Source organism: Cydia amplana, chromosome 14 (genome assembly GCF_948474715.1).
Source record: "Cydia amplana chromosome 14, ilCydAmpl1.1, whole genome shotgun sequence".
Lineage (NCBI taxonomy): Eukaryota > Metazoa > Arthropoda > Insecta > Lepidoptera > Tortricidae > Cydia > Cydia amplana.
The window spans coordinates 7,920,620-7,944,039 of NC_086082.1; the positions used below are offsets into that span (position 1 = coordinate 7,920,620).

At 38.5% G+C, this 23,420-nt stretch overlaps 2 protein-coding genes across 2 annotated transcripts; both read right to left on the bottom strand.

Moving 5' to 3' along the window:
• Window positions 1-1,833, bottom strand: LOC134653823 (uncharacterized). The gene is made up of 3 exons (XM_063509186.1): window positions 1,644-1,833; window positions 1,308-1,412; window positions 1-174 (listed from the first exon to the last, which is right to left on the bottom strand). Exons 1-3 carry the CDS (start codon window positions 1,794-1,796, stop codon window positions 76-78), a joined length of 357 nt encoding a protein of 118 aa, XP_063365256.1. The 5' UTR covers window positions 1,797-1,833; the 3' UTR covers window positions 1-75.
• Window positions 1,834-21,989: 20,156 nt separating this feature from the next.
• LOC134654007 (clavesin-2-like) lies at window positions 21,990-23,411 on the bottom strand. Its single transcript, XM_063509377.1, has one exon. The coding sequence runs from the start codon at window positions 23,342-23,344 to the stop codon at window positions 22,343-22,345; it is 1,002 nt and encodes a 333-aa protein (XP_063365447.1). The 5' UTR covers window positions 23,345-23,411; the 3' UTR covers window positions 21,990-22,342.
• Between the last annotated feature and the right edge of the window lie 9 nt (window positions 23,412-23,420).

Sequence of the window (23,420 nt, forward strand, 5' to 3'; positions counted from 1 at the left end):
TATACATATGGTATTTTTTTTTAACTCTGGTTTTAAGATGTTGAGGTAACAATTGCTTCTGTTTATAATGGTAAATTAACCAATAAGCATGGATTCTAGCTTCCCGGACTCATGCAGGGCCTTAACGTCAGAGCCACCACCGACACAGTTGCCATTGATGAACACTTGTGGGACCTGGAACAAAAGACTAAATGTTAGTTTTTGTACTATTTGTAGCAATGAATATGGAAATACTACTAAGTTTACAATGATAAGGAAATTATTACCTGTAAGGTTTGTGTTTTATTTTATTTTTTATAGAGCAGCCATTACCCGTCAAGGTTTTCCATTTTGGCATATTAAAATGTATTTATAATAGAAAACTATTGCTTGACTACAAACACAAATCTGTATCTTTATAAAACCAAGTAAAGTATCAATTTACTCAAAACAATACTCACACATACTTAGTTTTTAAGAAGTCTACCCAAATTATATTCTATTATGTTGAGATATTAAGGTCTTGCGCTTGATTGAGCTTGACCAGTACATATATGTACTGGTCATGTAATTGTCATCCAAACAATCATCCAAAGTACCTAATTTTATGGCTTCTGAGACAATGTCAAATTAAAAATGTATTTCTTTGCCTCAGTTACACAAAAAGTCATAACCAACTTTGTTCTTCTATAGTTCGTTTTTTTTAGCATTAGAAAGAACTTGAAAGAAGGTAAGCGATTTTGACATGTCTTTTAATTGAAAAACACTTTTTAAAAATCAATAACTATTACTTATGAAAGCAGAAGACTATAAAAGATCGTATTAGATTCATAATTGTTACATATTTACCGTAACTTATTTTTAAAATGTGTTTTTCAATTAACCCGTGGAGCGCCCTACCAAGACACGTGTGCTAGTAACTAGTATAGGAGTTTCATACTACGGTTATTCTGGGGCGCTCCACGGGTTAAAAGACACATCAAGATTGTTTACCTTATTTCTAATGCTAAAAAAAACGAAGTATAACAGTTGTAACAGATACAAGTCATCTTTGCACAAGAAAAAAATTATAGTGATATATGATCAAATATGATGTCATAGTCAGGTCATAAATGTTATAACAAGGAAACCGATTAATCTCTTGTGTACACTAAATTGTATATGTATTTCATACAATATACTGTTATCATGCATTTCTTTCTCATGAAAGCACTTTGTCTGCTGTTGCCACTGGAGCTGCCGTGCCATTAAAGCATCAATCCATTTGTAACCTTCCAAGTAACTCAACATTCTTCTTTACAAGTTAATAATCTTATCTAATTTCTTACTGTTCGAATTCCTGTAATTGAAGCAAGGTTGCCCTGAATGTCAGCGCCGTCATCTCGCTGGTCTAGCTCTATTACTTGGAAAGGCTGCTTTACTTTATTGAAGACCTGAAACGGTAATTAGGAATATTAAGATTGCTTCAATATTTTTGTTCTGTATAGCTCCAACGTTACCAGAGTCATTTAAAAAACCAGTGAGAAATGATATGTAACCAAAGAAAATTAGGTCAGTTTCGGTAGATGACTTAATACATTTTTTGATAAATTAAATTGTTGTGAAACACACACTGACTCATATACAGGAATTATTTATTTCGTAATGGCAAAGCGAACACTTACTTCTTTAGCCATAGTGCAGTACGGGCAATATGACTTTGAAAACACAACAACTTTTTCCTTAGAAATAGTGTCTTTGATGAATTGTTGAATTTCTCCTGAGTTCGCCATTTTCGTGGGGGTGGGCCGGATAATTTTACTAATTTGAGTTCCCATCAAATAAAACTTGTTTTTGAACTGTCAAGTGGCAATTTTTTGCACACTTCACTAGTGTCACTGTCACTATCTAAAGTCGTATCCAGACGAGCTGGGCAAATCGACCGATTTGATCAGGAAAATAATTGGCGCCAATCTCATCTAGCGTCAACACGTACACATTTTAATCACCAATTTGCATTCCATAGATACTAACTTCGGTTGAACTGTAGCAAAGGGGGGGCTGGGACTCATTATGAGACTATTTTTAAATGATTGTAATGTGTATGACACCGTAAGATTGTGAACCCGTTATTTTACAATCTAACGTAGGTTAGGTTAGGTTAGTTTATAATCTCCCTACCGTCAGTTTATAATTTAACTAGCGAGATTATAATCTGACGAGTGTTTACAATTTTACGGTGACATGTACATCACGTCAAAATAAGCATCCTTTATTAGAAAAACTTTTCTCTAAAATTAAAAATGGCCAAGTTAGACGCCTCTAAAGATTGATGTTTTTAAAGGGAGCTGGGATTTGGAAAATTTTCATTGAGAGTGGTGTCATTATGACATATACTTTAAATGATTGTAACGTATAGAACACGTCAAAATAAGCAACTTTTACTTGGAAAACTTTTTACTAAAATTGAAAATGGCGGAGATAGAGCATTTTACATAAACAAAGCGCCAGAACCGACGTTTTTATAATAATAAAATTTCCCAGCTCCCTTTAAAAACATCAATCTTTGGTCGCGTCTAACTTGGCCATTTTTAATTTTAGAGAAAAGTTTATTAAGAAAAAAGTGATTATTTCGTCTAACTTCGAAAATTGGCATTTTTGTGTCCGCACCTGCTGATTTGATCGGGGAATCAAATTGGCGTTTGTGTCCGCACGGTCTAGAGATGGGTCGTGGGTATTTACCCAATTTACCCACCCAGGTAAATACAGAGAGTATTTTTTTTAGATTTTAGTAAATTATCATACTTATACGTTGATATTACACATTCGAACTTCAGTCGGCGGGGGGTGTGGTTGGGGGGAGGGGGGTAAAAGTGAACTTTTTCATATTTCTTACAATCTGTCATTAATATCGAAAAGTGTTGTATGTACAAAATAAAGTACACAGAATTTCCTACAAAAAAGGTTATATACATTTTTGTCCTAAAACTAACTGTATTTGACTTATGAGCTTTCCAAGTTGTGACACTGCACAATTTTTTTTCTTAATTATTATAAGTAGTCTTTATTTTCATCTTTCTAATGTATATTAAAAGCGTTATAAAACATTTCCGGAAGCCAGGGAATGATTTTACACGATATTCATAATTTGACTTAGTTTAAAATCGAACTTCACCTCATAGCAACCTTTTCGTAATTAGTTTGAACATACATTTTATGTAACATTATAAAAAAATACTTAAATTAATCTTATTTATACTCGCATACTATTAAACCTTGGAGGATATAATCAAACGGAGACGCCATGTCTGTAATTTTCTGTACAAAACAGTCTGCCGATTTTTGCGGGGGAGGGGAACGTCAAATGTATGCGTAACGTAAAAATAGCCATGTCAGATAAACGTCAGTCCATACATTGTGTATGACCGTTGGCCGCCTATTTTCGACAGAGGGGAAAGCCTGTTAATGGCTACTCCGTTTAGTTGTATCCTCCAAGTATTAAACACATCAAATTTAGAAGAAAAACGAAAATACCCGCGTATTTACCCGCGGGTAGGTAAATATCGGGTATATACCGGGTAAATACCCGCTCTCGGGTATTTACCCGGGTAGTTACCCATCTCTAGCACGGCCTGATTCGATCGGACAATTTCATCAGATTGGCGAAAAATTGTCTCGTCTGGACTCCACTTAAACCATAAATTTAAAGTTCCGAATTGAACACGCGATACAATGTAAACTTGGTCAACCAAATCTTGTCAGTAAAAAAAAGCGCGATATTCAAATTTTCTATAGGACGATATCCCTTCGCGCCTACATTTTTCAAATTTGCCGCCTTTTTCTACTGTTAAGATCTGGTTGACCAAGTATATTTGATAAGACGGGAAGATATAGCTGGTCAACCAAAACTTGTCAGTAGAAAAAGGCGGCAAATTTGAAAAATGTAGGCGCGAAGGGATATCGTCCCATAGAAAATTTGAATTTCGCGCCTTTTTTTACTGACAAGATTTTCTTGACCAGCTATAGAAACTAGTTTGATGTATTCGAAAGGTACTTTAATAGAGTCTGTGCGGAAAGATAAGTGTCGTGGAATGTACGGGGCTCGATACATTCCACGACTCTTCTCTTTCCGAACAGACTCTACAAGATACAGTACGTAGCGGCCCCCTTTTTTTAAATATCTTTCGTTAAATTTAAATAATCACGATTATTTAGCAGTGGCGCTAGTGTGCACGTTGATGGTTGATGGGCTCTTAACTTTTTAATTTTTTGACTGACCATAAACGACGCACTTCGAGACCGATTTTTTAACCGGCAACGTCGACTTTGCCGTCCATTTTTGAGAAAAACAAGTTTGTCACTTTTGTCAGTAGAAAAAAACGCGAAATTCAAATTTTCTATTTTTTAAATTTGCCGCTTTTTCTGCTGACGGAAATGGTTTCAAAGACGACTTTTTGGGTTCATGCTGAGGGCCTACCGCGAACCACGTTCGACGTGATGCCTCCCTGTCACACTTACGTACGAATTTACAAGTGCGACAGAGAGGCAACACGTCGAACGTGGTTCGCGGTAGGCCTTCAGAGCGCCTACCGCGAACCACGTTCGACGTGTTACCTCCCTGTCACACTTACGTACGAATTTACAAGTGCGACAGAGAGGCAACACGTCGAACGTGGTTCGCGGTAGGCGCTCAGGAACATTTATAATTTGTGGGTTAAATTAATCATCATCATTTGTTCCGTACTTCAACGGGATCCACTTTCCTGGTAGGTAAGGATGATAGTTTTAAAGTAAAAAGTTGGACATTACTTACGTGCGTAACTAAGCTAAGTAGGTAATGGTAATGATCTAATGATGTCATTTTGCAGGGCTGTTGTTTAGAATGGGAAATGAGGTCCCTCAATCCGGACAATGTAGATAGTATCACCAGTTACTCGTACCTACGTCAAATAATATATTTGTAACAATAGGGCATTCAGGCATACAAAATAATGTCCTCATGTAGGTAAATTAACTAAAGCCCCTATTGTTCTATAGGTTTTTATGGTGTAAATGGGCATGTGGATGGCTTACTCACCCAAATTAACCCGTAACGCACATCGTACGTACCTGTATGACTTCCATGTCCTTTTATTGTTTTCTAAAATAATAGTTTGAATGTAGGTACCTACTCGTATGTATTAACATACAATAACAAATAAAACACGTGATTATCATACAGAATTTCAGTCCAATGTAGGTAGTAAGATCATGTCATCGTTTCAGAGTTAATAATGGCATGAATGAAGGAAAAGAAATTAATTAGTAAGGGTAAGGCTTTTCTATAATATTGTAAAGTTGAAGTGGCAAATTAAATTACAATACACATTCATACACTTAATAAAAAAAACAGTTTTCGTAGATGGTGCTGCAATGCTGTGTAGGACTCTGTACAAATTGTTGAATGAAGTTTTTATTTTGCCTTCCCTACTAAAATTACTAAACCAGCCATGTCAAAACGAGCAGATTATAGACACGGCGGCGGCGGACGTCTCAGATGTCAGAGCGCCTACCGCGAACCACGTTCGAAGTGTTGCCTCTCTGTCGCACTTGTAAATTCGTACGTAAGTGTGACAGGGAGGTAACACTTCGAACGTGGTTCGCGGTAGGCCCTCAGGTATTCTCTCGATTTCCTCCGTAGTCTCTGGTTTAGGGACACGTATATGGATATTGCTCTAGCAAAAATCATAGGCGTTTGGCTTTCTGTATGTAGATAAGTGCGTGGAAACAGACGCAATTTATCGGTTTTGTCTCTGTTAACCCCTACATCGTTAATTTCATTTCATCTAAGTCGTTGAAGACTCTCTTAATTAAGAATTGATTTGTCAACTGATACCGACATCATCTAATGATTGGCTGTTTTTATTAGTACCTTATCTGTGATGCGTGCGATATCAATGTATAGTTATAATGTAACATTATCATAAGGTGCGTATGGACATCGGCATTAAGGGGCAGGTTTGTTTCCAAATCTGGCTGCAGCTTGGTACCCAATACCTTATTTGGAGAACTATAACTATAGTAAGCTTAAAAGTGCCGTACGAACCTCTACCAGCAGGGACCACAAGGTTACCCAGCCGAGAATATTGAGTCATTTTGACAAACTGGTCAAAACCACAATGTTCGTTGATGATTATGGGTATGAATAAATGTGCCACTGTAGGTACATTACCTATATACTTATAATAGAGGGACCACTTTAATTTATGTAGCATCCGTTTAGCCAGTTGGATAATTGTAAAAAGAACAATGAAGGAAGTTTAAACTTCCGTTAAGTAAATGTGCTTGCCGAATTCAGCATGAAAAAGTTGTAGGTATTACTCGTTAGTAACAAATTACATAGATAGTTATATACTGATAGTATTATTATATAATACTTTTGTTCTTGGTAATCTACGTGGGCCATTATGTGCATGGAAGATGTCGGGGGTTGGGGGTAAATGAAACCGAGTAAACACTTGCAGCGTGAGTCTTGACAGAAATGTAAAACTATAGTTGGTCAAACCAATTTGTCAGTCAGTATTAAGAACCAGGAAAACTATACTCATCCTTTTCTTCTGGGTACTAGTACTACTGTAAGACAAAGATAGTATGATTCTCTCTGTCTATGTTTGAAATACAAAATTGAATAGACGGTCATTTGACAAACTTTAATTGTCAATGTCAATTGCTTAGCCAAATAGCCATTCATCATTAGTTGTCCATTAGCAAATTAATTCCATATAAGGTCTTAAATCCTTTACAACTCACAGAGCATAATTTAACAAGTCAGACCACAATTCTGTTGGTGGTAAACGTCAGTGTTAGATTAGACATACATGCCTTGAACGGTACAATCAAGTATTCACCGTTAGCTAATTACAGGGATCTCCATACACGCCGGATACACTCTGTCAAGTAAATCTTAAACAACGTTATAATTGCAAACTATTTGCATTATAATTATACGTAATGAGATCAGACGGCAGGCGTAAATGAAATAAGATGAAACTACACTACTAATACAATTTACGAGTTCCTTTACCATGCACCAGGAAATCCATCCAGCGATGGTTAGTTTAGATAACTAAGTTTGTGCATAATATATTAGGGTCGTTTCTCAAAAAGTTGGCACCGCCACCTGTCAATAGGTTTATGTTAGAACTTTTTTTTCATTATGTATAATTTTTATATATAAAATTTTAACACATATTTAGAGAGACTTTTTACACAGAGGCCTAATACTTTGAAAAAGATTTAATAAATATTGATTACAAAAAAAAATATTGTAACTACGTTTATCCGCTAACCTGTCGTGTCCCAACGCGAGGTACTGATGTTTCGAGCTATGAAAACCACATAAATTATTGACTTAATTTAACGTCATTGCCGGATTTTATTAACATATATCCTTAACTTTTAAAGTATTACTATCGCATAACAATATTATGCTTATATTTTAAGTTATTCGGCTTCAAAGTTTGTCCAAGGCAATTTTTGACATTCACCTGTCGCGTCACGTTCACGACGATTGTATAACCCCCACCGCACCTTTCCCGTCTCACTCCGCACGAACCGAAGGCGTCAGTCATCAGCTATCTCCTGGTAGGACGAAGACGTGGTTATTGTGCTCCGCAAATAAAACACAAACGACAAAGTATCGGAAATTGGGGTTTGTAATGGGTAAGTACTCTTTATCCTGGCGTGGATATCTTGTTAATTGGGTAACCTATCGCATTACTATTAAGATATGTAACGTAATCAATAGTTTAGTTTTATATGCCTAAGTATGGAGTTCATCAAGCTAATACATTTTGTGTATTCGCGATATAACTGCCATTTTCCCCATCACCTGCATATCGTTCACCTGGCTAAAACTGCCAGGTGGATGAGATTTTGCGGCAGGTTAATGTCACTGATACCACAACTAATACTCGTAACTATATAATTGTATAGCGGTTATATCGCTTTTGTGTGTTAATTTAGGAATAAAAACTATCCTGTCTGTTAAAGCTGTATATTATTCAAATTTGTGTACTTTTGTCTTACGTCTCGTTAACCTGTCCAAAAAAGTCAGGTGAATGATGCAATAGCAGGTGAATGAAGCGTCATTCACTTGCCATATGACAGGTGAACGATAACTATTTTAAATCCACGTTACATATACTCAAACAGTGATTAAGTAGATTTGTGACGTTCCATGGGAAAAGGTACCTTATGAGGGTTTTTAGTTTTAGACATATTAAAATATTTTGTACAAAGGTGAAAACATGCTCAATTCTTTTATTGTGTGTTGAGATGAGAGAGAGAGGTCAGTTCTGATAATGGGATCCATGAAGAATCGAGGGAACTCCTCAAATCTTAAAGGCATACATATAGTGATTTTTGTGTTTTTATTTACAAATCAAGCATATACATTCAGAAAAGTGACATTTGATGAAGTGGAACTGCTGATGAAGATCAGAACGTAACTTTTCAACGACGCATAGTTCACGTTTGTAGATTTGTCATCTTCGTTATGTTTGTTAAGCAAGTTAAGTTTTTAAGCCACATTTTTGTCAATCTCGAGTTCTGATGATGGGATCCATGAGGAATCGAGGGAACTCCTCAAATCTTAAAGGCATGCGTATAGAGACTTGGATTTTCATCAGAAAATCAAGCATTTTCATTAAAAACTGTCGCATTTGATGAAGTGGAACTGCTGATGATGATCAGAACAACTCTTCAATGACGCATAGTACACGTGTGGCGATTTCGATTTCGACTGGGACTGGGGCTGGGACCCGGACCCACGTACACATATCGGTACACGGCGGGAAGAATTTTAAGATCAAGTTTCTTCAATTTTGTATTAAATTAGAAACTACACGATCCGCAAGAATATGATTTCTCTATCTAGGGTACTTACTGCTCTCCAAGGACGTGTTGGATGACCAAACAGCGTATGCCTATGATGCATCAAGTCTATTCCACTTGTACTGCGAGGGTTCAGCATCAGCTCTATCTTGGGTACTGCCCTCCCAAGTCCTCATCAAGACGTGTCGAATGACCAAAACAGCGTGTGTCTATGTTGCATCAAACCTAAGTTCCAGTAGGTACTGTGAGGGTTCAGCATCAGCTCTATCTTGGGTACTGCTCTCCCAAGTGCTCATCAAGACGTGTCGAATGACCAAAATAGCGTGTGTCTATGTTGCACCAAACCTGAGTTCCACTAGGTACTGCGAGGGTTCATCATCAGCTCTATCTTGGGTACTGCTCTTCCAAGTGCTCATCAAGACGTATTGGATGACCAAAACAGCGTGTGTCTATGTTGCACCAAACCTGAGTTCCACTAGGTACTGCGAGGGTTCAGCATCAGCTCTTTCTTGGGTACTGCTCTTCTAAGTGCTCATCAAGACGTGTTGGATGACCAAAATAGCGTGTGCCTAAGTTGCACCAAACCTGAGTTCCACTAGGTACTGCGAGGGTTCAGCATCAGCTCTATCTTGGGTACCGCTTTTCCAAGTGCTCATGAAGACATGTTGGATGACCAAAACAGCGTGTGTCTATGTTCCACCAAACCTGAGTTCCACTAGGTACTGCGAGAGTTCAGCATCAGCTCTATTTTGGGTACTGTCCTCCCAAGTCCTCATCACGACGTGTCGAATGACCAAAACAGCGTGTGTCTATGTTGTATCAAACCTAAGTTCCAGTAGGTACTGTGAGGGTTCAGCATCAGCTCTATCTTGGGTACTGCTCTCCCAAGTGCTCATCAAGACGTGTCGAATGACCAAAACAGCGTGTGTCTATGTTGCACCAAACCTGAGTTCCACTAGGTACTGCGAGGGTTCAGCATCAGCTCTATCTTGGGTACTGCCCTCCCAAGTTCTCATCAAGACGTGTCGAATAACCAAAACAGCGTGTGTCTATGTTGCATCAAACCTAAGTTCCAGTAGGTACTGTGAGGGTTCAGCATCAGCTCTATCTTGGGTACTGCTCTCCCAAGTGCTCATCAAGACGTGTCGAATGACCAAAACAGCGTGTGTCTATGTTGCACCAAACCTGAGTTCCACTAGGTACTGCGAGGGTTCATCATCAGCTCTATCTTGGGTACTGCTCTTCCAAGTGCTCATCAAGACGTGTTGGATGACCAAAACAGCGTGTGTCTATGTTGCACCAAACCTGAGTTCCACTAGGTACTGCGAGGGTTCAGCATCAGCTCTATCTTGGGTACCGCTTTTCCAAGTGCTCATGAAGACGTGTTGGATGACCAAAACAGCGTGTGTTTATGTTGCACCAACCTGAGTCCCACTAGGTACTGCGAGGGTTCAGCATCAGCTCTATCTTGGGTACTGCTCTCCCAAGTGCTCATCAAGACGTGTCGAATGACCAAAACAGCGTGTGTCTATGTTGCACCAAACCTGAGTTCCACTAGGTACTGCGAGGGTTCAGCATCAGCTCTATCTTGGGTACCGCTTTTCCAAGTGCTCATCAAGACGTGTTGGATGACCAAAAGAGCGTGTGTCTATGTTGCACCAAACCTGAGTTCCACTAGGTACTGCGAGAGTTCAGCATCAGCTCTATCTTGGGTACTGCCCTCCCAAGTCCTCATCAAGACGTGTCGAATGACCAAAACAGCGTGTTTCTAATGTCTATATTGCATCAAACCTAAGTTCCAGTAGGTACTGTGAGGGTTCAGCATCAGCTCTATCTTGGGTACTGCTCTCCCAAGTGCTCACCAAGACGTGTCGAATGACCAAAACAGCGTGTGTCTATGTTGCACCAAACCTGAGTTCCACTAGGTACTGCGAGGGTTCAGCATCAGCTCTATCTTGGGTACTGCCCTCCCAAGTCCTCATCAAGACGTGTCGAATAACCAAAACAGCGTGTGTCTATGTTGCATCAAACCTAAGTTCCAGTAGGTACTGTGAGGGTTCAGCATCAGCTCTATCTTGGGTACTGCTCTCCCAAGTGCTCATCAAGACGTGTCGAATGACCAAAACAGCGTGTGTCTATGTTGCACCAAACCTGAGTTCCACTAGGTACTGCGAGGGTTCATCATCAGCTCTATCTTGTGTACTGCTCTTCCAAGTGCTCATCAAGACGTGTTGGATGACCAAAACAGCGTGTGTCTATGTTGCACCAAACCTGAGTTCCACTAGGTACTGCGAGGGTTCAGCATCAGCTCTATCTTGGGTACTGCTCTTCCAAGTGCTCATCAAGACGTGTTGGATGACCAAAATAGCGTGTGCCTACGTTGCACCAAACCTGAGTTCCACTAGGTACTGCCAGGGTGACAGCAAGTTTGAACGTTTACTTATTCACAGAAACTTATTGTTAAATTGGGAATCGTATCGAAGGTGAGGTGGGTCAGAATCCAAAATTTTAACATACTATTGTAATCATCGTAGTGGACAATAAGGTCCCTTTTTATAGAAAATGACACATTTTTCGATTATTTTTAGAAGGCATTGAATATGATGTGATGGACAGGTGAATGACACTCAGTTCAGGTGAATGATGAGAAGAAACCAGGTAAACGGCAACGGACACAGGTTAATGGAGCCTCTCGATAACCTGTCAATATTTTCAGTGGAATTTGTACTTATTTCTCGATAACCTGCTTCTACTATCGATAACCTGGGGACAAAATATCTTTCACCTGTCCTTGATGTCATTCACCTGAATTTTCAAACGCCTATATCTTCTAAACTAATTGAAGGAATTGCTTCCCTTCCACATTTTCTAATAGTTTAAGTTGCCTTTTAACGATCTCAATAAAAAAAAATGCGAAAATGCATAATTTTTGAAAAACATAAATTTTAACCTGGCGGTGCCAACTTTTTGAGAAACGACCTTAGGTATAGTAGCAAATAATGAGGTTCACAACAATAACATCACAACCTTTTTTGTTGTAAATTAAGTAAAATAAGTGTGTGACTCCTTTGCACTTTGAATACCTAATTATTTTCGCAAGCTTCTATCCTGGTGTTGCTGTGTATGTGCTTAATCCATGCTTAATCAATTGTGCAAGTTATATTTGACCGACTTCCCCAACTTCCTTATTTCCGATTGAGCTGAAATTTTGCATACCTACCTACGTACGTATGCTTAATAAAGTTTATTAAGCAAAGATATAATAATGACCAGTAGACGCAGGCTCTTATAGCCAGTAAAACTACCTACATACCTATCAATCCTATCACCATTGAGTTTGGATGATTCGGATCGTTAAAAATCATCTTGATCTATAAATAATTGTCAAAATAATGCGATTGACTATAAAAGCTTCTCTAATTATTTATTTAGTAATTTAAACTTCGTTTAGATAGATGAAAACGTATTTCGTATCACTTTCAAAAATATTTTATTCACTCAAATTCACTCATTTAATCTAGTTCTCGACACGCTGTGCTACAGCCTATTATACCTACATCCTTATAAAAAAGCATTCGGCCAGAGTTTAAACTTTTCGAAACTAAAAAATATAGAGTCGATGACCCGAGGAGGATAAAGCAATACAGCCATGTAATTCCCGACGCTTACAGAGCTTCTAAGTCTCTGCGATCTTTGATTATGATAGTTCTCACGGGTCATGAGAAATCATTTATATCGGTTCTTGGGAGCCGATGCGCTATGTAACTAAAGGTAATAACAACGTAGGCGTCAAGGGCGCCTGGCATTGTAACGCCACTTGCAAGTTAAGGAATAATTATTAATATTTATATGACAACTGCGATTACCCACATGTACATGCCACCAGCAAAGGACACACAAAGAGTCGGTTGGTGGGAAGAAACTAACATTTATTTATTGTTATTGACAGCGATGGCGAAATTCGGCTTGGGCAAAAATGTGTCCGGATATTCTCCTCTACGGGTCGCAATTCTCAACCGATTCTAGTGAAATTTTGTGAACAGGTTCGATCATTAAATAGGTAGTTTATTTTTGACTATTCAGCTTTTGGAAAAAAAATTATAGGGCAGAGCCATGGTAGATTGTAAAAATTGAAATAATAACCCTGTTAATTTCATAAAAGTGACCACAATAGGTACCTGGTAGCCATATCACTAGCTATTGTTTAAACATGCGAATCGAGCCTCTACAGCCATAAAACATCGTAAACACATGTCAACCTCAATGTTAATGGGGATTTGGTTGTTTTACAGCTGTCAGTCATTTAGTGGTCGTAACACTTGATTGATGACTTCTGCCATCAGCTGCTAATGCTGCTATACCGTTACATGCAGATTCTTACTTGATATGATTGCTTTACTTAAGTTCTTAAGTGGGAAACTCTTTATTATTTATTAATATTATGTTGACAGACAACCTTACAAAAATCGCTTAAGCCCCAAAGTAGTCTAAGTAAGGGGGCTAGGTACGATTAGTATAACATTTTAATCGTTTTATAAATTACCTAATCAAATATTTAATTTAATGTATTAATTAAATAAATACATTATATGTACCTACATGCACCTGTACCTGTGTATTGCATATGACATTTGTATCACAGGGACACAATGAAAAGACAGCTGCCATTTAAACACAAACTGCAGTAAACTAAAGCAAAATTGCTAAGACTTACTTACTCGTAATAAGAATCAAAATCCATTGGTGTCATGCATTTGTTACGTTGCAAGAAATTCAAGTCAACCGTCGCCCGCGCGGGACCGTTATTTTTATAGCTTACCGAATACTCAACTCGCATTCAACATACACTCTCTTCAAGTTCTTTACTAAATACTATCTATGCCTGAAAGGAGATCACACATAGACTGGTTCGTTTTCGGCAAGCACTGGCCTTTGCTTTAAAAGCTATTCGAATACAGGGACTGAGCGCTTCCGTGTTGCGCCCGCGCATCGGAGGTTGTTTTGAAATTCGACTCTGCCACCTGCGAGGAATGCTGTTTGAGAGTCCATGCCTAGCGAATGGACAAGTCCTTGTAAATTGCATCAACTAATAACACCTTATGGGTATGAGTAAGCCCGTTCCTAAGATAATGGACTGCATTGAGCCGCTTTAAGTCTGCCAAGGCAAGTATTTACGGATGAATCATGGTAAACGATTAAGAATATTACTCTATTCTCTGTAGGTACATTATAAGTGTCCGATAATTTGCAAATTTTTATTTAGATTCCTCTACGTGAGTAGAGATATAGATAGGTATAATCACAGCAGAAGGACAAAGACAGTAAACGATATATCAAAATAAAATATATGTGACGTTATCTATGAAAAGGGACCTTATTGACGATGGCGGTACCGCCATTATTAACGATGCTCCGATATAAATACTTAAATACAAATGCGCGCGACGCTGTCGATCGACAATAAGGTCCCTTTTCATAGATAATGTCCCATATAATATAGTTAATTATTGATTAAATTATCCTGTTATGTCTTCGCCTCGGCTAGTCTGTGGCCATAAGTAAGCCTATTAATTATAAAAAAAAAAATATGACTTTAGGTATAGAGAAAAGTATGTAACGTATTTACTAATTTAGTTTACTACTTGTTAGGAACTTCTAGTATGTTCTAAGGTTCTGACGATGTTCTGCATACAATGGTTTCAGCAACTGTTCAAATCTCGGACGTAACAGCAACAACAGTTCGTCCATATCCAAGCTTGCAAAGTAGGTATATCTCGTAGGTATTTCGTCACTTTTAGCGCGCGCGATGCGCATGACTTTTGTTGGGAAATGGACTATACTGATGGACTTCTCTAATCTCTAGATAAATCTACTCTAGTACAATGCGTATCTTAGCAAAAATGTATATAATCGAATGACAAAGAACCTGCAAGGAACAATTCTCGCGTACCTATTGCACTTTTTGTAGAACACGAAGGACAAAAGAGTCAGGACTCAGGAGTCACGTAGTATAAAGAACGACCTTGTGAGTTTGTTTGTCTACAGTCTCTGCTCCAGTTAACACTTCGAGTAAAATCTGAGATTAGCGATGTCTTTGTTCGTTTCGGAGATACGAATAAGTACAAGGAAGTCTCATTATAAAATTTACGTTGAGTTGATTGACAATCTGTAGCCGAATATTTCAGAACTTTGTTTTCTGTGACTGTAATACTGGAAGCGTATTTAGATTTAATAGGTAAATATGGGTCAAACAGATTACTGTGTTATCGTCTTTCCTGTAGACATACACAAGAGTTAAGGGCTATAAAGGTTAATTTTCTTATTTAACCCTTATCCACGTGAAAAGGTCCTCCTTTTATTTAGAGAACTATGATAAAATCATTACTTACATGCCCACAAGCTGTTAACTATTGCCCACAGGAGAGAAAAATGTACAGTTAGCGCTAACACACTAGTTTTCTCTCCTGTGGGCAATAAGTAGTTAACAGCTTGTGGGCATGTAAGTAATGATTTTATCATAGTTCTCTAAATAAAAGGAGGACCTTTTCACGTGGATAAGGGTTAAATAAGAAAATTAACCTTTATAGCCCTTAACTCTTGTGTATGTCTACAGGAAAGACGATAACACAGTAATCTGTTTGACCCAATTATATTTTATTAATTTCATATTAACTATTTCTACTTTTGTAAAGTGACAAGTAAATGTTTTAGGTAAATGCTTCGATAGCTGCATTTTTTAGAAAGAGAATTCCTAAGTCACTTTATCTTTCTTATCGCCTACTTAATCTGATAACAGGTTTTTTGTTGAATTATGCTGTAATCTAATTCGTGAACATACTACATATAGAGTCGCATCATCAAAATATTTTATCTACCTACAGTCATAGGGCATAGATGAGATTTATAAAAAATCCCTGCACAAATCTAAGTAGGTATACAGACGTTTTTTTTTATATTTTTAGCTTACTGATTCCACGTCAAGTAAGTAAACTAGCGGGGCATTGCATTCCACTGCAAATAGATTATGTAAATAAGGAGATCGTGCATCTTTCGTAATCAGTGACTAATAGCAGAATAAGGGCACTTTGTTCCAGCAATGAGCCGTGAAACAATCGGTTATTTGTCTGATCAGGCATCACGAATCACGGCCGGCAGATTAACCGGGAGTGGCCCGGAACAATCGGCTGTTCTAAGATGGTGCATGCTTGGTGAGCTACTAATAATACTTATAGGTATACTAAACTTATACATACTGAATTTGTTTTTTAAAATACATACTAGGTAAATTAATTTTTGTATCAAGCAGAAACGTCTGCGAACGATGCTATAGAAATACATTAAAAGTGGAAATTCACTACCTTGGGTGGTACCTTACCTACTTGAACATTCTTGATTCGAATGAAAATAATGAGGAAATATGATATTAAGTTGCGGGTAAGAGGTTTATGTCCTCTATGAACTAAATTAATTTAATATACCTAAATTGAAGAATGATGATTCTCATTTTCCGCAATTCATTTAAATTACTCGTGAAAACAGAAGAAAATATTTTCTAATAGAAAGTTGTAAAGTTCATCCAATAAACCACAACTCTTACCTTACTCTTAGAATAAGTAGTTAGTTGGCTTCATAATTATCAATTACCAAGCCATCTTTTTGACCGTAACGAAAACCTCGTTAGATCATTTGACCAGTGAAAGCACAATCTGTACTTATACGACGGTTTGCTCGTTTGCGAATGAGGCCAAGGTTGAGTCATTGCAGTCTGGTGAAATCATTATAACCAGGGATGTTGCGGATGCCGATTTTTTGACATCCGCGGATGCGGATGCGGATATTTAAAGTCTCACATCCGCGGATGCGGATGCGGATGTCAAGATTAGGTACTTAGAAAACGTCAAATATCACATTTTTAGTATTATTTCATTAAAAAAAAACGAAACGTTTAGTATTTGAGCAAGAATATAGGTGCGTTATATTTACTAAACAGTAACTTGGCCGACTTTTCTGGATCTAGACGATTTCGTTATAGGTAATGACGTAATTTCCTAGCACTTACGCCGCCGCTAAGACATTCCTGTACCGACTTGTTCGACATCCGCATCCGCATAAGCTCCGCATCGATTTTATGCGGATGCGGATGCAGATGCGGATGTTGAAAATAATGCGGAAGTTCCGCGGTTGCGGATGCGGATGCGGATGTTCGCAACATCCCTGATTATAACTGTAGGAAAACGTTTCGCTGTCTGTGCTGGATTCATGTTCGTTGTCTACAACAAACAACAACACAGACAGAACCGACGTAAAAAAATAAACAGAATATTAACGTAGGCATTTATGTCGTCTATGCGGCGAAGAGTGCGTAGACACCGTGTCAGACATAACAATGATAGTGCTTTCGATTATACCAACCAAGACATGTAACGTGATTACACTGATTACCCGTTAATACAATGGAATGAATAGATCGTCTGTGGTAAAGTTCCTGTTGTCAGATATGTCCTGTAAGCCAATCCGCTTCTTGCATTGACCGACCACCGGTCGACCGCAACTTGCGTTCGCGCAGTAGGTACGGTACTAACTGGACATGCGCAGTATACCTACCTACATGAGAGTCGAATTACCATTGCATCTGTTTTGCAAGAATAAATACCCGTTTTAGAAATAATGTTTACAACTTTACAATAATGGTTTTGATGAGCTACATGCGTCTTTTACGCATATCTGAGGTTAAAAATAATTATGTTTTCGCAAATGATTGTCGTTGACCTGTGTAGATACTGTGTAAGTAAGTAAACACCTTATTGTACGAATAAGAAATATTTTACAGCAGATAAAACATGTGTGTAACTAAAGGCGAACTTTCCCCTATGAGGGATCTCCTCCAGTTAACCTACAAGATACAGTGTAGGTAACTATTGTGAACATTAGGTCTTATAATTTTATTAGTTGATTAAATATTTAGTAGGTTTTTTTTCTGCAGGCAGTTGTAAATATCGAAAGTCAATAATTAGATTGTAATATCAAGTCGTTAAAAAAAAGTTTATTGCCACCCATATTTAAAAGCTGGTCGGAATGACCAATTTAAATTGGGTGTAACGTATTATCCTTCCGGTTTTCCGGAGGTTCCGAAGTATCTCTCACATTTCTAATCCTTCTACACTTATTTGGATGTGTGACGGCTTGACAGTTGCGGTACCTATAGTATAGTAATGCGTGCTTAAACACTACACCGCCGTATCTATCAACACTCTGTGCTCAAAACGCAATCCTAAATCCATAGCGCTATGGTTGAAAATACTTCAAGTATAGATTACCTATTAGGGACTAGGGACCCAATTATAATATTTAACGTGCGGTATCCTTCCGGCCGCGCGGGCGCACGGCGGAAGCCACGTGACGCGCGCCGGTTCGATGAGCTCCCCATTGTTTTCCACACACTACATACGCTCAATTTAATATGCAACTGCGTCACGTTTAGAGTCCACGCAACAATATATACTCGTACTTTTCTAGATTTGGGAGGTTGCTAATGTTGGTCAGATATGCAATTTGGTGGTTCTGCCTACAGTGCCTACATTATCTCATACCATGTATACACTTTTACACTTTAATTAGTATTTCCTGGCTTCATATACCTCGTTCGACAACTTTGTCCAAGGATAAAATAGAGTGAGAAGAAATCTAACAAAAACTAGTCCCCCTCGGGCTGAAAGGTCAAAATGTCGGTTTAGTTAGTAAAATAACCGATTTTTGTAATAAAAACCAGCGCCAATTCTTGGAATTAGGTTTCTCTTTCTTACGTTAGCGCGTCAGCATGTACCTAATATAGGTAATATAGGTATAGGTAGGTAGGTATCTATGATGTTTGATATCTATGAAACTCTTCCGCTTTATTCGCGCATAAGTATGTCGTGAGCACAGGCGTTTCCGAAATTCTCAATTATTAAAGATGGCACCATTTCTTTCTTTATTTTTATACCTAATTGTATATTTCAAAACTTTTCCAACAATGTGTTGTTCTGAGTGGGGCAACTATAACAATATTTGTATGTGTGACGCATAGAGGATGCATGCACCTTTCTCTTTGTTATGAAGGTTGCCGAATGATATGAGACCGTATTTCTAAAAAGAGCCTTTATAAGGCACAGGGAATATATTTTCCACCTGATTTTGAACATTATTTCAAAGTGATAGGGTTAAATTTTTCATAATTTCAGATGCCATAAAAAACCGTAATAAATTATTACATCAGAATCGGCCTTACTGTGCGTAACATTTATTTTTTCTAGTTAGTACGAGATCCGGCATATATGGTCGACCTTCACCTATATGTCTGACGGATGAAACTTACATATTATGAAAGAAAATATGTTCCTGAACATAAATAAATAGGGTTGCCTAAAGAAATATGGTCAAGGCTATTTTTAATTAATTTCTGAAAAAAAAATTTTTTTCTTCAAATTTCACCGATCTGTCTGACAAACGAAATAAGTTCCAATGGAAAGTATACAACTTGTAGAACATAAATCAACTAGGTTGCCTATCCTTTTCCGGTCACTATTATGTGGTTGCCGTGTTTAAACAGGTGAGTTTTTATCGATAATTGCACTCGACAGATTAGATAGGTCTTTCAAAATAAATAGGGGTCTTAGAAAATCATTTTTTGATTAGGTGAATGTTTTCGAAAATAATCGCTTTGAAAGAAACAAAATGTATGTGATTTTTTTTATCGTTTTAACCCTATAGTGTGGGATGTCGTTGGATAGGTCTTTAAAAATAAATAGGGGTCTGCAAAAAACGTTTTTTTTTAAAGTGAATCATTTCGGAAATAATAATTTAGAAAGATTAAAAAACGGTTATTCATTGTAACTTTTGAAAAATCGATCCAAAAAATATGAAAAAAATCATAAAAATAGTGCTTAAAAAACTCATTCAAACAAAATTAAAACAAACTTGATAAGTTAAGCCGTTTATGAGTTATCGCTAAAAGTCTTCCCTTCTTATTTTATTTAAAAGCCTGGCAACCCTTATTTGTGACCGGATTTTCGCAGGCAACCCTATGCCACTGTATTCGCAATAAAATTACCATCATTTTGATGTATTTATAATTCAAGCGTCAGACAGATTACAGAGGAATACAGAGTACCACTTGTGATGAGCTATATTACTAAACCTGTTTAAATAATTTAATATTTGTATGGTTTTCAATGATATTGTCAAGCTTTCGTTAATGAATTGAATAATATACTATTTAATAATTCGTAAAAAAAAAATCAAACATTAAGTACAAATAAAAATAAAAATTATTTGTACCTACTGTGTAATCAACTAATAATTGTTTAATTTGTCTGTTACCCTGATTCATCTCCGAGTATGATATAAGTAGAGCCAGACCAAGCTAAGTTGGCAGCGATTTTGATAGCCCAGACGGTGCAAGTGTTAAGTAAACGTCATAATTTAATTGAAGATAAACGTTTAAAATAACACTTGCACCGTCTAGGCTAGGCTATCAAAATCGCTGCCAACTTAGCTTGGTCGGACTCTATTTATTTTCCAGACGCCTTCATTTCCTAATTCGTTACCTACCTGTAATTAAACTGATATAATAATATGGCTATAAGCCAACTGATATGATTCCAGTATCATTCTAATATCGGTTTGATGTCAGTGCACGTTCGAATAGGCATGTAATACCCATTAGATCATCTTCTCTAAAGGTTTCCTTAAGGTAAAAGATGATGTATATTGTGTAATATATTTATTTCACTTGATACCATATTTAAAGCAACTGTCTCAGCTGAGTGGATATTTACAGTCATGTCAGACATAAGCGGCTTAGGGTATTGTTAAAGACACGTAACACCTTACAAATGCCAAAGGGCATACATATTCATCTTTTCAACACTCATAAGTCTTTTCGGCTTAATAAAAGCAGTGTAGCGCGGAAAATACTTCTAGCGACACTACACATTGTTTTAAATACTTACAATTGTTTTAGTAAGAGGCTACGTAAGAGAGCTTGTTTTGAAATATTCGAGAACTAGCCATAATTTCTACATCTATGATGAATCCATTACCGGAATTAAAGAGAATAAGTATATTAAATTAATACTGTCTCAAAAGTTATTATCACATCACATGTTTACCTCGCAGGCTTCGCCTCGCATACCACACGCTATACACATATATAGTATACAGGGTGGTCCAAACATCGACGTCCAAAAATTTTTTTTAGATTCCTCACATCGTGGGCTCACAGAATATACCCCATGTATGTTAGCCGATTTTTCGTAGTTTTCGAGTTATGAATTTTTGAACTTTTGACTTAGGTAAGAAATTCCGGGGTGAACCAATTAATTTATTTAAAAAAAACTATTGAACTTTTTTGAATATTTCTTTTTGTAACATAATTCTGTACAAACGGTGCAGTAGCCAAAAATAAAATCAGCATCCTCACTTGGCTGCGAGTTGGAAAAAAAAGACTAAAGTCAAAGTTTTACGCTCTAGCATGTCAAGTTTAGATTTTGCGCCTACGTAAATAAAAATAAATTACAAGCGATTTCAAGGACTTTTGGTTATTTTCTAAACAATATACACAAAAAGAAACATTCAAAAAAGTTGTATAGTATTTTTTTTTAATAAATTATTTGGTTCACCTCGGAATTACTTAACAAAAGTTAAAAGTTTAAAAATTCATAACTCGAAAACTACGAAAAATCGGCTAACATTCATGGAGTATATTCTGATAACCCACGATGACAGGAATCTAAAAAAAATTTTTGGACGTCGAGGTTTGGACCACCCTGGGCCTGTATATACTATAACTTAAAACATACTAGTAAATGCGCATTAAGCCTCACATCACCAAAGCGTGGATTGATATCTACAATCGTATTTCTAAAATGCGTGTTCTTAACTAGTCAGAAAATTAAATATTAACATAATGAGATATTTGACATTACAAGGTACTGATTAGTGATTAGTCGAATAAATAAAATGTTAAACTACAGTGAAACCTGCAAAAAATATTCGGAGCGAGGAATTCAGCGCCAAAGCCAAATGGCAGCGGATGCGTCAAAAAGTCAAAACGAGAGCTCGGCACCGTTACATGCCGCCTGCGCCTGACGCGCAGTCGCGCACCGCACAGGCGCAGCGCGGGGTAAGTAAGTAGCGCTGCCCGCCGCCGCCATGCATACACCGGCTCGCTAATTCAATTAACACGAACCGAAACTATCGATTCCAATTAAATATCACGATCAAAAACAAGGTGTGAATGAATCATCGCTCCGGCCTTTCAGCACATACATCACTAACGTAAATGCACCTTAATTATATTCGAACTTTCTAATGAGGCGTTTTAGTCTGGACTGTTCTTAGTAATTTCTAGACAATAAATTAGCATTACAATCGATATCACAATTGCATGCTCGCGAGCGCATCGACGCTCACGGCGTGCGCAGACAGCAGCTGTCCATTGTTAATGACGCGACCGTTGCACGCCAAACGGTCAGTCCTTATCACGCAACAGTTCTGACTTAGCACTCTTTTCATTTCCATTAGGTGATTTTGGATTGTCCTTTTGCTTATACGCTTTGTCGAGTTTCGCGGAGGGCGGGTCGTCCTCAGGGGGTGATGCAGTCTTTATCGACAGGGGAACAGGTGGCGCGTCGGGGTTATCTTTACTTTCGGCACGATAAAACTCGTTCAACCACCGCTCGGAGTTGTACGAGGGTCCTTCTCCACCTAGCTCAGCGGGCAGTATGTCGAGCGGCAGTGCGTCGTGCAACGTCGACAAATTATTGCCGTGCAGCACGATGCGCTCACGCGTTTTCGCCTTCAGATAGGGTTTTATAACGGCGAGCGCCGTCTCCACGTACCAAGGTTGACCGATGAAATGTATGCTCTTGAACCTCACCGGCATACAATCTTGAAGACCGTCGATCATAAGTTTCATCACTTTGGCTTGTAAACTACACGATTGCTTAAACGTAAACTCGGTCCAATCCACAATTATTACGTATCCGTTGGCTTGATTTTGCACGTCTTGAAGGGTACGTTCGAGGGTGAGGAGGAGCGCCCGGTAGACGGCCATGAGAGGGCAGGCTTGCGGGGTCCAGTTGGAGGCAAACATGAGGAGCACGGTGCGGCCGCGCCGGTCGCGCTGGGCCAGCACGCCGGGCAGCCCGTCGGCGAGGGCACGCAACACGCCGCCGTCCGCCGGCGCCCACAGCTCGGGGTGCTCGCGTCGGTACTGGTGATACCGCACAAGCAACTCGAAACTTTGTTGCACATCGTGTTTCCGCGCGTACAGAAACCGGCGCAAGAAGGCGTCGTCCTGGCAGCGGCTCTTGTCACGTAGGGCTAAGTTGAGACTTGAATCTACGGCTTCTTTGAGGCCGTCGAGGGCCCGTTGTTTGTCGCCATCGGTGAGCCGCTTGCGGGACACGTCGCACAGCAGCTCGTTCTGCACCTGGTGGAGCCTCCAGTCGTACTCGACGTACTCGTTCATGGTGAGTCATGCGCTCGCGTGGCGTGATCGCGCGCCGCCAGGGGCTCGGGGCCGACTGCTCTGCGCCCGCGCCGCG